This window comes from Eurytemora carolleeae, unplaced genomic scaffold (assembly GCF_000591075.1).
Source record: "Eurytemora carolleeae unplaced genomic scaffold, Eaff_2.0 scaffold233, whole genome shotgun sequence".
NCBI classification, from domain to species: Eukaryota; Metazoa; Arthropoda; class Copepoda; order Calanoida; family Temoridae; genus Eurytemora; species Eurytemora carolleeae.
Genome location: NW_019396356.1, coordinates 257,583 through 274,666, shown reverse-complemented (window position 1 = coordinate 274,666; position 17,084 = coordinate 257,583). Strand labels below are relative to the sequence as shown.

The 17,084-nt window shown below is 31.5% G+C and overlaps 2 protein-coding genes across 6 annotated transcripts in view; both read left to right on the top strand.

The window, feature by feature from the left end:
- Positions 1-2,885, top strand: part of LOC111701619 (uncharacterized) — a 43,329-nt gene extending 40,444 nt beyond the window's left edge. The window contains exons 26-30 of the mRNA XM_023472984.1: positions 794-873; positions 1,263-1,474; positions 1,724-1,782; positions 1,965-2,005; positions 2,796-2,885. Of these exons, the coding sequence (XP_023328752.1) occupies positions 794-873; positions 1,263-1,474; positions 1,724-1,782; positions 1,965-2,005; positions 2,796-2,885 (482 nt within the window). The remainder of the gene's footprint in view (positions 1-793; positions 874-1,262; positions 1,475-1,723; positions 1,783-1,964; positions 2,006-2,795) is intronic.
- A 24-nt stretch (positions 2,886-2,909) lies between these two features.
- Positions 2,910-16,982, top strand: LOC111701621 (rho guanine nucleotide exchange factor 16). 5 transcript variants are annotated; one of them, XM_023472989.1, is made up of 24 exons: positions 2,910-2,926; positions 4,005-4,060; positions 4,873-5,031; positions 6,532-6,589; positions 6,893-6,944; positions 7,229-7,339; positions 7,726-7,794; positions 7,913-7,967; positions 8,163-8,287; positions 8,807-8,865; positions 8,930-9,043; positions 9,320-9,378; positions 10,804-10,855; positions 10,944-11,071; positions 11,442-11,495; positions 11,569-11,622; positions 11,884-11,962; positions 12,231-12,284; positions 12,663-12,761; positions 13,109-13,276; positions 13,886-13,955; positions 14,587-14,649; positions 16,222-16,309; positions 16,806-16,981. In XM_023472989.1, the coding sequence occupies exons 2-24, from the start codon at positions 4,005-4,007 to the stop codon at positions 16,867-16,869; spliced, it is 1,890 nt and encodes a 629-aa protein (XP_023328757.1). In that variant the 5' UTR covers positions 2,910-2,926; the 3' UTR covers positions 16,870-16,981. The 5 variants fall into 5 exon arrangements, with proteins under 5 accessions (XP_023328757.1, XP_023328755.1, XP_023328758.1 ...); XM_023472987.1 differs by lacking the exon at positions 2,910-2,926 and adding an exon at positions 2,944-2,983 and having other exon boundaries at positions 16,806-16,982; XM_023472990.1 differs by lacking the exons at positions 2,910-2,926; positions 16,806-16,981 and adding exons at positions 2,944-2,983; positions 15,522-15,576.
- The last annotated feature ends 102 nt before the right edge of the window (positions 16,983-17,084 follow it).

Sequence of the window (17,084 nt, the reverse complement as noted above, 5' to 3'; positions counted from 1 at the left end):
CGAAACAAAATTAAATAAAACCGTTACGAACGCCAAAATTTTACAAAACATTTCTGACAAAGTAACTAATAGAAAATTAACTGTTTCTAAAAAATTTTCTGTCTATCTTTTTTCTTTTTTACAGTGATAAGCGATTATATCAATACAATGAAGACGACTTTCGAATTCATTTTTTATTTAAATTAAGCTGTTAAACAGCATTAATACACAAAAACATGAAAGTTAAGAGAATTTATCAATTAAAAAAGCTTCTCTTTGATTATTTGTAAACTTGTAATTCGAAAAAAGCTTGTTAACAATCAAAATTTAAATAAAAAAGTCGTCTTCATTGTAGTGATATAATCGCTTACCACCGTATGTCTCAATCAAATCTATCTTGTATCTTGATCTTTTAATCATTTAACTTTCAACTTTCTCTTTCTCTATATATCTCTTTCTCTTTATATATCTTTCCCTATATATCTCTTTCTCTATAGATCTATTTCTCTATACATACCTTTTTCTTTTATACATTTCTGTCTAATTTAAAGACTTAACATCTAATATCTAATATCTAATCATTCATCTATCTATCCATATATCTATCCATCTATCTATCTATCTATCTATCTATTTTTATTTATCTAGGTATCTATCTATCCCTGTATTATAACTAATGATATAAAGAGAAATTAGCAATTAAGTTTTATCTGATAAACTGTTACATGCAACTCATGTATATAAATAAAGTTCCCCCACCCCCCTTGGCGTGGCACCTCCTCTTGAATTTTTAGTAATCATAATATTTTTTTAGATAATGAGTATTCAGACGACGACCTCTACGAATCTATTTACGAGGTTATACGGCCTCGAATTAATGACAGAGATCCTGAGGTTTTAACTTAATTAATTAATAATTAGATTATGATAATTAATTAATAATTAGATTATGTTAATTAATTAATTAATTAAAGGGACTGATAACGATACCATTAAGTGAACCCCATTTAAAGAAGGACAAAGCCGATTCACAACAACACCCTAGTAACCTTTGTGTCAAAAATATCATAAAGATATCCATTTTTTTCGATTGCAAATTTTATCATTTCTAATCAGGTGGGGGGGTTATAAAAATGTAAGCTGCAAATTGTTAAGCGGTGAGAATGAGGGAATGGTTATGGATCGGGAATTAACTTTGTAAATGAAGAGGCATTTGAAATTAAGCCATTTCATTAAGAATATTTTATTGATTTGTCATGCTTTTAAAATGTTTATTCCCCTAGGTTACTTCGACAGATAAATCTGTCCATTTCAACCTTGATTCCAACTCAAATATTGAGAAATCAAATCCTAATCTTCCATCATCCCCGGCCGTTCAGATCACCGGGGCGAAGACCAACAACTCGGTGCACCTGATGAAGCTTGCCGAGGCGGCGAACAAGAAGATGAAAAAGATGAAGAATGAGCTCAATCTAACCACGGGGGAAATAACAAGGAAAGGGGGCCGAACAATATTTTTAATAATTTTACTTTTATATGTTTTTTTTTGTAAATATCCTAATTATAGTATCTGAAATTATGGATATCTATTTTAAGCCATGTTAATTTTGTTTAAGTTCATTTGCGACATTGTGACATTTATGATTTTTTGGAAAAATCTAAATAGGAAAACAGCGCCGTAAATTCATTAAATATATTTCTTTGGGAATCCTAAAATTCAATAATCTGACCCCTTGTCCATTAGAAGTCTATTGAGAATGAACAAGAAAAATGGACACAATGTGGACAATTCCACTGTACCAGGTCAGTTAGTAAATTAAGAATTTAGTTCTCAAATATCTAAGTAATTTTTTCTATACTCGAAGTTTTTTTTCTTTTTTTTTTACTTGATTAAAAGTGATGTGCAATGTTTAAAAGAGGTATAGAATCATGCATCAATGTCATTTTAAAAATGATTATCATTTTGATAATAAAAATAATTTTAGGAAACCGACGGAAAGCTACAAGAAAGCCTGCAATCAACAAGGAAAATAATTAATCTTTCTCCTTTTTAAATAAATAATATTTAAATTTTCAGCTGTTCAGTTTGGTTTAATTGATTTTCCCCTCATCAGTTTGGTTTAATTGGTTTCTACTCATCAGCTTGGTTTAATTGATTTTCCACTCATCAGTTTGGTTTAATTGCTTTCCACTCATCAGTTTGGTTAAATTAATTTTCCACTCATCAGTCTGGTTTAATTGCTTTCCACTCATCAGTTTGGTTAAATTCCACTCATCAGTTTGGTTTAATTGCTTTCCACTCATCAGTTTGGTTAAATTAATTTTCCACTCATCAGTCTGGTTTAATTGCTTTCCACTCATCAGTTTGGTTAAATTAATTTTCCACTCATCAGTCTGGTTTAATTGCTTTCCACTCATCAGTTTGGTTTAATCGATTTTCCCCTCATCAGTTTGGTTAAATTGATTTTCCCACTCATCAGTTTGGTTAAATTGATTTCCATTCATCAGTTTGGTTTAATCGATTTTCCACTCATCAGTTTGGTGTAATTGATTTCCACTTATCAGTTTGGTTTTATCACCTTTCCCTGTTTACATTAAATTAGCAAATTTCCATTTTCTTAGCGATTGATTTAATTGATTTTTTTTTATCCTGTTGATTAAGCTTTCATTTTATTAACATTATGAATCTTCCATTTTCTACTTTTATCTACAGGGATGATACATATTTAATTAGAATTATCACAGCTTTTTTAATTTCATTTGATTTCATTAAACCTATTAAATAATATAGGGATTGATTAATTGATTATCTAAAGCTGGGACCTGATTCTGATAAGATGTTCTATATAACCCTGACAATAGAGGAGGATGGAGGGGAGGAGAGTCCACTGAATATAGTGATATAGAATACATACAGAATACATATAGAATACATACATACAGTCAGGTTAGTACATATATATCTACAGTAGATAGTGGTATAGAATCCTCTACATACAGTCAGGTTAGTATATATATATATATATATACACAGTCGATAGTGATATTGAATCCTCTACATACAGTCAGGTCAGGTTAGTATATATATATATATATCTACAGTTGATAGTGGTATAGAATCCTCTACATACAGTAGACTAGGTAGTAATATAGATTCCTTTTTCATAAACATTAAAGTTTCGCCTAAAATTCTCAGTTTTAATTGATTCTCATTAAACCCATGAACTCTTGCTTGAAGTTTACTTCAAAATCTTAGAATAGTTAAGTCTGTATTTGCTGTTTAAATATCCTAGTTAGGTTAGGACTGGTTTAACCAGATGGTTGAGAATGGTTACGGTATGTGAAATTGGTAAAAAATATTCCCTCTGTTGGTCCAATTATCTTCTTTTCTATCAATCTATCTAATTCTAAACAATTTTCAATTTAGCTATTGCGATAATATAACTGTAGAAATTTTATAGACAATTAAGAAATACTTTCCTTGATTTTGGTGGGTTTTGATGATTATGATAAGAAAAGTCAATCCCACAATCGCATCATTGGTAGCTTTGGCAAAAATATACCATTATTAAAGGGAGTGACCGGCTATGTAAGGTAGTTGAACTGAGTATACTGTGTTGTGGAAAACTTCTTTCGGATTCATTTAGACATATTAAACTTTTTAAAGATCTGTAAATCCTGAGTTTGAGCGCAAATTGGACGTTCAAAACTCCTGCTTTGGGGGTGGATACGTTTTCAGAATAAGTACGTTTTCAGTAGGAGTTTTAATCGTCGAATTTGCGCTTAAACTCAGGATTTACAGATCTTTAAAAAGTTTAATTTGTCTCAAATGAATCCGAAAGAAGTTTTCCACAACACTGCATACTCAGTTCAACTACCTTACATAGCCGGTCACTCCCTTTTAATTGTTTAATATTATTCTCCAGAAACGGTGGAAACTTAGTAAACATAAATATATTGATAAATAATAACTATAATTATAATAAAAATTATGAAATATTATAACTTCTGATTTTGTTTTTTAGATGTCAATAGATAGTGGAGGATACCTAGTACCTGACCAAGGTGCACATTCATCAAGGTATACCCCCCCCCCATCCCCTACGTTCCTATTTAAATTGAAAGCCTAATAAGCTTGCATATTTCTTGACAAGCTTTTTTTCACTCAGTGATTTATGGATGATGGGTGGTAAAGTAAAGCCAGAGGAGTTAAGATGTCGCAAAGCCTTGTCAGTATTTTAGCATTTTAAGCTTTGTGAAATTCTATTGATAATTTACAAATAAACAAAATAAAAAATTGTCTCCTCCGCTCTTTTAAAACATTTAGATGTATCTTATTTATCTAGGTATCCCCCCTTCATAACTTATTGCAAATTCTGTAAAGAAAATTAAGCCTGTTTACATCCCTCCACAAATTGCAGTACACTTTTCTTGTAAACAAAGATAGAGTATTTGAAGGGAGTGTTCACGAAAAATGAAAGGGGGTATAGACTTAATGCGATAAAAAGCGCTTTTGATCGCTACTAATCTTACTTCTATCTGTTGCGTCTATAAGGAGAAAATTGTTAAAGACGTCTAATACCGAAGAACGTAGCGCCCATACAAATTGAGAAAATTGCAACATACGACTTAGACCGTAAAAAAAATCAATTTAATTTCAAACAAATCATTCAGATATTACAACCTATAGTCATCGATTATCTTTCGCCACATTTGTATATAGTTTATATTGTATAAGTCTATACCCACTTTCATTTTTCGCGAACACTCCCTTTAAAGCGCTATTCCTAACTCTACATTCAAATTATATTTAAGATCATTTGTACCTAGCATTTATTTATTTATATATTTATGTAAATAATGGTCTCAGTACGATAAGAATTAATGTTTCAGTCGACGGAAAACCTCCCGGAGTTACTCTATCATGCGACCTATGGTTCCCCCGCCCGCCCCTCCCTCCTTCAACTCATCCATCTCATCCAATTCATCCCTCACTACCTCACTCACCTACCAGACCAGTTCTAATAGTGTTTATTCAAACAGTAGCTCAGGGTAAATTTTTCATAGAGTTCGTAGAATTATTTCTTCAGTAGAGAATACAATTCTCACCATAACACCCCTTTCTATGATCATTATTTTAATGAGAGAAGAAAGCATTATTTGTCCTACATATTAAAACAATCATTTTACTTCACTTATTTTTCTGAAGAGAGAGGACTCCTATTGGCATTGTCTAACTTTGTATTTGTTCTATTTGTCCTTTACAATTTTTTTGTCTTACCGAGAGAAAAACATTATTTGTCCTACAATTACAAAGAGAAAAACATTTCTTGTCCTACACAATTCACTTGTCCTACAGAGAAGAAAACATTATTTTTCCTACACAATGCAATTGTCCTACAGCTTGTCCTACACAATGCATTTGTCCTACAGAGAGGAAACATTGTTTTTCCTACACGATGAATTTGTACTACACAGAGAAAAACATTACTTGTCCTACACAATGCATTTGTCCTAAAGAGAGAAAAGAGAGAAAACATTGTTTTTCCTAAACAATGCATTTTTCCTAAAGAGAGGAAAACATTTTTGTCCTACACAAGTCAATTGTACTACAAAGAAAAGAACATTGTCTTACAAAGAGAAAACTTCTACTTGTCCTACTAATTCATTGTCCTACAAAGAGAAAACTTCTACTTGTCCTACTAATTCATTGTCCTACAAAGAGGAAACTTCTACTTGTCCTACTAATTCATTTGTCTCACAGAGAGAAAACCATTATTTGTCTTTTACAGTTAATTTGTTTAACCAGAGTGAAAAACATTATTTGTCCTACAATTACAAAGAGAAAAACATTTCTTTTCCAATACAATTAAGTTGTCCTAAAGAAAAGAAAACATTACTTATCCTACACAATGCATTTGTCCTGCAGAAAGGAAACTTTTCTTGTCCTACACAATTCATTTGTCCTACAGTGAGAAACATGTTATTTCCTACACAATTCATTTGTCCTACAGAAGAAAACATTGTTTGTCCTACACAATGCATTTGTCCTGCAGAGGAAAACATTGTTTGTCATACACAATGCATTTGTCCTAAAGAGAGGAAAACATTGTTTGTCCTACACAATGCATTTGTCCTATAGAGAGGAAAACATTGTTTGTCCTAACAATGCATTTGTCCTACAGAGGAAAATATTGTTTGTCCTACATAATGTATTTGTCCTACAGAGTAAAACATTGTTTGTCCTACACAATGCATTTGTCCTACAGAGGAAAACATTGTTTGTCCTACACAATGCATTTGTCCTGCAGAAGAAAACATTATTTTTCCTACACAATGCATTTGTCCTACAGAGAGGAGACATTACTTGTCCTACACAATTCGTTTGTCCTACAGAGAAGAAACATTTCTTGTCCTACACAAGTCATTTGTCCTACAGAGAGAAAAGAGAGAAAACATTGTTTTTTCTAAACAATTTATTTTTCCTTTAAAGGAAAACATTACTTGTCCTACACTTAGTATATTTTTTAACTGATTGAGTTAAAATTTCAGAAGCAGTGAATCTCGAGAAGAAAACTCCGACAGTCTTCTTCTTTGTGATTCTTTAAAGGTAAACATTTTTAAGAATTTGAATCCGCATGCCCATTCACAACCGTACCTTTAACAAATTAACATCGAGGACAATATCATCAGTTTTCTGTCTGAAAAGAGATTTTTTCTCATATCTTTCCTTTTCTCTAATCAATACATATTAATCCACAAATAATTTTAGAGAACCGAAATCGAAAAAAAAATTTTATGATAACTCCATAATTTTTGCTCAGTAAAAAATTTAAAAGGTACAATTGTAAGTCGGAAATTTAAGCCTAGGGTCTCTTCGGTCTATAATCTCAAAAAAAATATCAATTTTTAGGAGTTTTATACTGGATTTTGTAATGGAGAAGACTCATTAGAATCCAACTCAGGAAAACACAAAAAACAAATATCATATTTTTTATATGAAAAATTAATGATAATCCACGTAAATTGAAAATAATTAACAATCAAACTCATGCAGAACTCAAGAGAGAGAAAAAATTACTTCAACAGCAGCATTGGAAAAATTTTAAGAGTTGAATGTTTATTTTTTTCTAAATTGAAAATGTCTTAATATAATGTGATTCAGTTCTTGTATCCACTAGAGAAATAATAGCAGCAAAGAAATGCAAAAAATAAAACATATTTTTAAATTGTGTTGAACCCCAAGTAGGACCCCTTGAGGAAACATATTCCAGCTCCTTGTTCCAAACTGAACCCTTGTACCAGTTCTACCACAGTACAGATGTACAACATCAATACGAACCAGTACAAGGAACATTAGGTAGGCCAAATCAGTATACGACTCGCGGATTTTTTATGCAAACAATAAAATGATGATAATCAATAAACACACAGACATTCAGGAAAAAAGATAAAATTATTAAGTAGTTTAAGATCCGTAGATTATAGATTATACCTTACTTAATCGTGTTTTTCTTCTGTGTTATTGGTTTTATAAGAAATAGTTCCAAATACACACGTCACAATTTTGACCTTATTGCATTTCATTTCTTCACTTAGTTGTTTCTTAACTAATAACTCTTTTCTTATTGTTTACATCCTAGTTCTTAGGACGTACTAATGAAATGTCAAAAGTTAAAATGGTTTACAGTTTACGTCTTGTATACTGTAGCTTCTTATACCGTGTACTAACTGTACAATGTACAGGTGTACCAGATGTATGGGCTGTAAAGAAGAAAAGGAGTTCTGCAATGTCTATTATTCTCAATAGTACAGGTAAATAAAACAAAGGTGTAGAACAGAAAATTATATAATACGATACTTTTCCGTGGATCGTTTAAGTCTAATGTTTCTATGCCATCAGTCAACAGTAATGTATGACTTATTTTTTCAGGACGTAGAACCCTTTGGGCAGAACTATCGGAGGTTAAAGAATCAGGAATACTAAGGTTAAATAACATATAAAAAAATAAAAATGATTTTTTTTCAGAAGAAAAGGGAAAAAATAAAAAATGGTATTCGAGCTCTTTAAAATACTATTGCTAACAAAACTTCTTACTTGACTGCATACCAAAAATTTTTGAAAACAAACGTTAATGTTTAACATTCCAAATTCTTTTTTTTTAAATCTTACCTTTGTTTAGAAGTATGAATGAAGCCGAGAAGATTCTTCAAGAATCCCTGTTTGAAGTTATATCGTCTGAAGCCTCCTACCTCAAATCCTTAAATATTCTCATCTCTCACTTCGTACAGTCTCCTACCCTCTCAGGTCCAGTATAGTGATGTCTCACAGTCACAACCTAAAAAATCTATTAGAGGGACTGTAAGCGTTATTTAAATGACCCTCTATGCAAAGCTGGCAATGTCCGATTCACCATGGTACCCTTGAAACCTTTATCTACTCTTTAATGTGGAAAATATTGTCATTTCCGTAATGTTTTCACTTTAGTAGAGAACCCACCATTTGATTATATTTTGTTTTATAGTTTTAAACATGAATATCTAAGTCATACTTGATCAAACAAAGCTTTTAAGGGTACTGTTGTGAATCGAGCATTGTTATCAACAAAGCTTGCAGTCCCACTTTGAACAAAAAATTTTAAACCGGCTGAGGAGTATGGAACTGATTTCTTCATTTCTAATAACTTTACTAAGCCTAAGTCTACAAGATAACAGATTGCAAAGATAAAGATAAGAGGATTAGAAAATTAGAGTTTGAGACAAATAATTATTTCTTTAAACATAAGTATAAGAATTTAAAAACAAAAATCCAATAAAATAATTGTAGGTGAAACAGCTGTGATAACTAAACGTGAACAAAGAATACTCTTCTCTGAAGCTCTATTGGTAAGTATCGTATTTAAATACTAAAAAAGTCAATAAAACCAAAATACTAAATTTTTAAATATAGGTGAGAAGTTGCTCTGAGAGGTTCCTTTCCGACCTGGAGTCAGCGTGGCAGGAATCCGTCCTACTCCATGGTATCCCAGAGATAGTCAGATACCACGCTAAAACACACTTCCAGGTCAAATAATAAAGCTATTTTATTTTTCTAATAAGTTAGTTTAAGATTTTTTCCCCTTACATTTGTTCTTTTGGCGTCTTAGGTTCCGTTCTAAACTCTCCTAATTGAACTAGATTTTTTTTTAATTACTTACTTAAAAAAGAAAGGGTTATGCTTTTATCTATAGAACTTCCAGGGCTTAGGAATCTATCTTGGGAAAAATTTCATTTTTAAGATTTTGAAAAAATGTCCGCAAAACTAATCTCGTGATGCAATTTAACATTATTTGTGTTCTAGGTTTATGTGAAGTACTGTTCAAACCAGATATACCAGGACCGAATGCTTAAAAAACTGAGGTAAGGCTAAAAGTAAACTAATCTACAGGGTTACCCACAAAGAATGAGAAATTAATGACGACCTTAAAAATTGTTAAATATTAATAATCTGAGCGAGTGAAATTGGTAAAATCTGCTTTTAATAGTTTATAAATGAAATATTGAAGGAATCAGCATAGAAGTAATTCATGTGTTCAGCTGCAGAAAATCAAAAATGTTAGAAAATTTACAGATTCCGTTCGTTCTTCTATTAAGTCTTCTTTTTTTGTGGATAACCCTGTAGGTTATATCAGAAAGGTTTCCTGCTCTAATAAAATTCATTCGTACATCAAATAATTCGCTAGTGGTGGGCGATATAAATCTGTCAGTTAATCAAAACGGATTACTAACCTGTTTAAAGTCCAGTGGGTTGTTTTTCGGATGAAATACTGTAGGTCATAAGATCCTTGGTTCGTTTCATCAGTAGTTCTCAAGCCACCCTAGTAACAAGATAAAGGACAAAGGTCGAATGCCATGTCTTTTAGGGTGTGTCATGAAAATCAAAAATCAAAATGTTAAAAATTCCAATCCTAGCTCAATAGATGAAGTGGGTGATTAGAAACACTTTTCAATTATCCCTTTCAATTTTGATATTTTTTTTATTTCATAACACACCCTTCCTGTTTTTGTCAGTTTGACATAAATCCATTACCCTGATATTAACTCATTTATTGCATTAAATCATATTCCTGATGGCAAGTGTGTAGGAGAGGAAGTGTTCAATGCAAGAGGCGTGAGAATATGCAAAAATCATCTCGACAGGGATAAATATTAACAAATTTTAATAAAAGCATCTTAAAATTCTAGTTTTAAGAATTTAACACTTCCATATTTATACCAAATTTTAATTTTAACTGGTTAATCAACCCCTGTTCATTTCTTCAAACTTTATACCAGGATTTAGCATAATGTTGAATTCCTTAAATGGCAAATGTATGTTTGCGTAATTTCGTTTTCTGTGAATGGAGATTAATTATTAATGCGAAAATGCACGCGGAAAGATGTGAATAAAAGACAGATTATTTCCAGAAACCTGGCAGTGTCTGGTGTTCACATATATCTTCCTTATAAACAGGGTGTCCCAAGAAACATGGGAATTATAACTCGTCTTCGATTTAACCGACATTCATTTTCAAATCTCATAATGTTGGGAACATACTCAGAACAAAAAACATTACATGTATTCCTCAAATTATGGGATTTCATAAAGGTGGTCTGCTACCTTTCTTTCAAGATACAAAGACGATAAAACACATTTTGGAACACTTCGGCATTGTACAATTTACATGGTCCATTACAATAATATTTTATGCGCACTTTTTTCTTATTTTCAAAAGTCGTCACTTAATTCTCGTATTTAATTGGATACCCTGTACAGTGTACAATGAATGACAAAACTATTTACAGGTTGGAGAATCCTAAATTTGTTGAAGCTTTAAAAGAATTAGAATCTAGTCAGGTAAATATAGAACAATAAAAAATAAGATAAAACATCATAACATGTCAAGATTCTATTTTAAATACCCTAAAATGGCATTTATTTTTAGAAGTGTCAGTCCCTTGCAATGCACTCGTTCCTAATGTTGCCGATGCAACGTATAACCCGGCTTCCACTACTCGCAGAAGCCGTGTTGAGTCGTCTTCCATCAGACAGCGCACAGTTAACTGCAGCTAGGTATACAATCAATCAATTAATATTATCAAAATTCTTTCTTAATTTATGTTACTGGCATAAAGTATTTTGTTTTATTTAGATTTATCATTTCTTATAAATATTCAGATGTCAGTGATTTACTGTTCTGAGCTGAAAACTTTAGAATGGTGGATATCGGGATTAAGGCTTAATCCACTCTTTTTCTTAATCTGCAGATTAAATATTGCTTGTTCTCCACTCATTTTTAATCTCCAGATTAATTATCCGATCAGGACTAAGGATATCCCATTCAAAAGTTCCCATCTCTGATCTGTTATCTTGTCTTGTATTGCTGACCTACAACTAAAAATAAAGACAAAGACTTTGTTTAATTCAATATTGTTTATAACAGGGAAGCTGTAAATGTTCTGAATGGTCTAGTAACAGAATGCAACGAATCTGCAAGGTAAAAAGCCTCAAATTGTTCTACTTTAATTGATTTCAATTTTGTATAACCTCATAATAACATCTGATTTTAGATCAATGGAACGAATGGAAGAATTACTCCTCCTATCTCAGCAGTTAGACTTCAGGTAAAAAGACTTTTCTTATTTTTGAAATTAAGAAAATTGTAAAGAAAAATGTAAATGAAAGTGAAATACCGGAAATACAATGTAAAGACAGTGAAAAATTCAACTTGTTTAGTAAAAGAAAATGTTTAGAAGAATGAAAAGATTGATTTCAGATGGTTTTTTTCTTTAAATTTTCAAACAAGGAATGAAACATTGATGACATTAAAAAGTGATGTATGATTATAAAACAAACATTTTTAAAATAAGAAATAACTTGTTTAGGGATTTGAAAGCTGTTCCAATAATTTCTGCATCAAGATGGTTGGTGAAGAAGGGAAATGTTACCAAGATCTGTTTGAGGGTAAATACGATAAATATTACCGATAAAATTGTATTTGAATAAATTGTGAAAAATAGGAAATTGCTGTTTTAAAAGGTTATAAAGAAACCACGTTTGTTTTTTTATAATATCAAGTTTTTCATAGTAAATATCTTACAAAAAGATTTATATTTGATTCATTATTAGGGTGACCAGTTCGGTCAGCCCATGGATAAGTTTCGGCGGCTAGGAGCGCCGACCCCTATTTCATTGAATGATGGGTTGTCCTTTAATAATAATAATAATACAGGAAGGCGGGGAGACCGCAAAGTTAACATTTGGACGAAGAATTCAAAAATATCAGGTAATTAAGATAAAAATATAATTTTTTCAAGAACAGATCTAATCTTAATTATTTATGTTGCTTGAATAATAACATTAACAGTTTTAATTAAAAAGTAAATGAATTAATTTTTAAGTGAAACTTACAACAATGATATTAATACTATCCATTGACCTAGCTGACCAACCTAAAATATTTTATCATTTAAATAATAATAATAATAATAATGATACCTATCGTCTCAGCTGCCTTGGCCCTTGATCCTATTAACCAACCTACCATAGATAATAATTACAACAATGATAATGATATCTATTTACCTAGCTGACCCTTGTTAAGTTGCTAACCAACAAAAAATGGTAATTACAGCAATGATAATAATTCTACCTACTGCCCTAGTTGACACTGATCCTGTTGACCGACCTACTCCTGGTTCTGAAGAAGAAGGGTGAAGATAAATACTCTGTACAGGACTATTGTCCAAGAAATATGATTCAGGTATAAAACTTAGATATAAAAGCTAGAAGTTTAGATTGAGAAGATAGTTTAAATATTTAAACTATTCTTTAGACTTTTTAATTCAACATTCTTTCTTTAAAATGTAAAAATGCAATTTTATAAGGAAACTCTCATTTGAGTTGATCGAAAGAAATATTAAAAGTAATAATGGCATATATTCAAGCATTTCAACTGCATTAATGCATAATAGTTAACAATATTTACAAATTGAGATGCAACAATTATCTAAAATAAAAACAGATAAAATCAAAAAGGGAAAAAAATGTCTTCCAATTTCTCACATTTTTTTTTAATCTTTCCAACTTTATTTTCCTGATATTATCCAGGTAATGGATAATGATGGATTACCTGGAATATGCGAGGCTGGTAGTTTCCCGTTGTGGATCACTCTGCTGCAGAATAGTGAGAGTAGAACTCAGGAACTCCTCTTATCCTTCAACTCTGCCAGTAACAGACGAGCCTGGGCTGATCTTCTTACACCGCAACCTTCACAGGTAACATATCTTCTTACACCACAACCTTCACAGGTAACAGATCTTCTCATACCACAACCTTCACAGGTAACAGATCTTCTCATACCACAACCTTCATAGGTAACAGATCTTCTTACACCACAACCTTCACAGGTAACAGATCTTCTCATACCACAACCTTCATAGGTAACAGATCTTCTTACACCACAACCTTCACAGGTAACAGATCTTCTCATACCACAACCTTCACAGGTAACAGATCTTCTACCTTCACAGGTAACAGATCTTCTCATACCACAACCTTCACAGGTAACAGATCTTCTCATACAACAACCTTCACAGGTAACAGATCTTCTCATACTACTACCTTCACAGGCAACAGATCTTCTCATACCACAACCTTCACAGGTGACAGATCTTCACATACCATCACCTTCACAGGCAACAGATCCTCTCATACCCCAACGTTCGCAAGTAACAGATCTTCTCATACCACAACCTTCACAGGTAACAAAATAATCAATCAGTTTACAATAATAGCTTTAAAAATAGCAATAACGTCTATAACTATACTGATAATGATTTCAATATTAGTAATACAAATAATTGATTGAATAATCCTGATTAAAGATTGCTGGAGAGAAGATATATGAAGACTGGGATTGTCCTAGAGTTGAAGCTAACACAAACTATACTCCAGGTACAGAATATAACCCTACAGTTTCCAGTTTGAAGTTCGCAAAACCCCTACTCCAGGTTGAGCGGACACTCCTTCATTTGGCAGTTATTCCTTACCTTCTTTAGTTCCCCAATCTAGCAATACATAACAATTCTTACATTCTCCTTGTTTTAATTTAGGTTCATTGAAGCATTTAAACATTGATTAATTTACAATTAAAGATAGAACACTAGATGTCGTCTTTTACAGGGGGTTTTCGATCACATAACCCTGAATAGAAGCCAAAAGGAGTTGCGTGCATGCTCTAGAGAGAGAGCCTGTCTACGCCGCATGCGCGTAACACCTTTAGGCTTCTACCTCAGGGTTATTTTGAACAAAAACCCCTAAATCTTAAAAAGGCGACATCTGGTGTTCTATATCTGATATTGTTAATTAATCTATGCATTTAAATATCTTTTATGAGCCACTTCAAACTTGAAAGGTCAATGTGTAATTATTGCTATGAACGATTTACAACAGTTTAACCCTTAGTCTACAGAAAATATCAGGGAGTTGTAACTTTTCAGTAGGGAATTATTAACAATAATGGACAATAATATTTCCATAGATTAAATTTCAGAAAAAAGCATCTAAATTTACTGATTGAATTTAGAGAATGAGAATGAGGTTGGGCTGGAGAAAGGAGAAGTGGCGAATGTTCTTAAGAAATCCCAAGGTAAGAGTCCGAGGCATGAATGAAGCAAAAACTAATTTACTAATCTCAAGCATGATGATTTTCTCCTAGACGATAGAAAACTAGATTAGACAAACATCACCTGTATTTAATAATAAACCTTGTTTTTATATAGAGATGTTAATTAAAGGACTGAGAACGTTATAGAAAGTAATTCTAAAATGTGTAAAGTGGAATGACCGATTTACAACGATTTCCTGCAGGCTGTCCCAATAAACATGGGAATTAAATGACGACTTCTATATCGTATTTGTTCCATACGGAATTATTTCGTAAACATAATTGTGTAGTATCACAATTGAAACATTTATCACCGAAAACTATCAGTCTTGGAATTTCCAATCTCTTTTTGATGCACTTTATAACTTGTATCAACATTATTCAAGTCGTCTCTAAGTTTCCATGTTTTGGGGACACCCTGTATAAACCCATGTCAAGGATAAATGAGATATCCTAGTCTTTCAAATTAATTTTTGATTTTATTTTGATTTCTCGAACTTGCGAATTTTGCACTTCATTTTAACTAACGTCTGCAGTATCTTCGTCATTCACTATAATAAACTTTTAAGTAAAACCCAGTCAATTCGTCATTTAATTGATTGGGTAACCTTAAAAGCTTTGTCTGATCAAGTATGAAAATGATTTGCATGTTTTTGTTTATTTAAACAGCTATTTATTTTCATAGTCGTTATTATCCATATTTTAGATCGAATAAATGTTTCAAGATTACCGTTGTAAATCTGGCATTTCTATCTTCACATGGAGGGTCACTTAAACTCACCCTTTTTAGAATTGTAATCTTCTTAAAATTTGGTTACGACTGCATCCTTACTAACCCCTAGCTGCCTGTTTAGGAATAATATTAGAACTAACTGAGACTGAATCAAGTAGACTGTAGTAATTATAAAGGTAGGGTATAGTCATAAGTATTAATTGCATTTTAATCAACTAATTCAAACCCAACTAACCAAAATATATTCAATTTTATTTTTGTATTAATATTAATTTATTAATGTATTTAAAATATACACTCCGGGAAAACCATGTTTTTCGAGAAAATTTATGAAAATCCAGATCTTTAAAATCATTCTCCTGCATGTTAGAGCTTTAAGTATAAACATCTTCAGCTTGTTCTGCAATGTATCCTATGTATTAACTTAAATTGGTAATTTTTTAACAAAAGATCATATAAATTTTTCTAAATCTGCATTTTGAACCTTGTTCGTTATGGGATTGGGTACACTACAATGGTAGGCAATTGTATTAAAACAATGAAGACGACTTTCGATTTTAACTTTGATCTATATCAAGCTGTTAAACATTATGGATAAAATAAACATAAAAGTCAAGAAAAGCTGCCAATTTGATTTCATGTAAACTTGTAGTTCGAAAAAGGCTTGAATAAAAAATCGTCTTCATTGTAATGATATTATAGACGACCACTGTATATAACGTAAAAAACGAAATGTTTAGTCATATTTTAAATAAATATGTGTTTAGGTATGCTGTATATAAAAATGTGATTAGGTATGCTGTATATAAAAATGTGATTAGGTATGCTGTATATAGAACGGTGCAAGGATGGTGTCCGGGGTTGGATACCTAATAATACAACTAGGGAGATAGAATCAGATCATGTCAGGTATATATATATTAACCAAGAACTGAGGAGCCATCGAAAGAATTTATAAAATGTCTAAACCTACGGATAAGGTTTTAATCAGAAGGAGCTCTTAAATTCTGTTATCGCATATTTTATGGCTAGATTTAATAATATTAGTATAAGACCCCATGAAAAATTGTTAAGGCAACATTTCAAAAATTCTTTCTACTACGTAGTTCAGGGTTACAGAGACAAGATCATGAAAAAAAATATTTCAATGTCAATTAGCTTCTGACATAAAAGTAGCCTGAAAAAAAACTTGATTTGGAGACTAAAATGAAATCATGAATAAGGTAATTATGGCCAACGTCTTATAAAAAGTTTAGTTATGGCCAACGTATTATGGAAAGTTCAATTATAGCCAACGTTTTATGGAAAGTTTAATTATGGCCAAGGTATTGTTGAAAGAAAGTTTAGTTTAGTTATGGCCAACGTATTCTGAAAAGTTTAATAATAAATATTTTTTCCTTTTTAGGGCTAAAAACTTCAAGCAAAGATATATATTCCTGAAGGCCCTGGAAGAATCTGAATTGGTTTAAAATTTTTAAATACAATCTAATGTGATAAAATATTTATTGTTATATGTGTAAAAGTTGTAAAAATAAATATATTGTTCAAATTCCTTTAGATGGCATTAGTTGGAAAAATCCTTTTTTTTATAATAGTAAGATAAGATTCTTAACAAATAATGAATGTTCATTTGATAATTTAATATTTTGAGTTTTTTGTACTATTCGTACTTTAAACTACGATA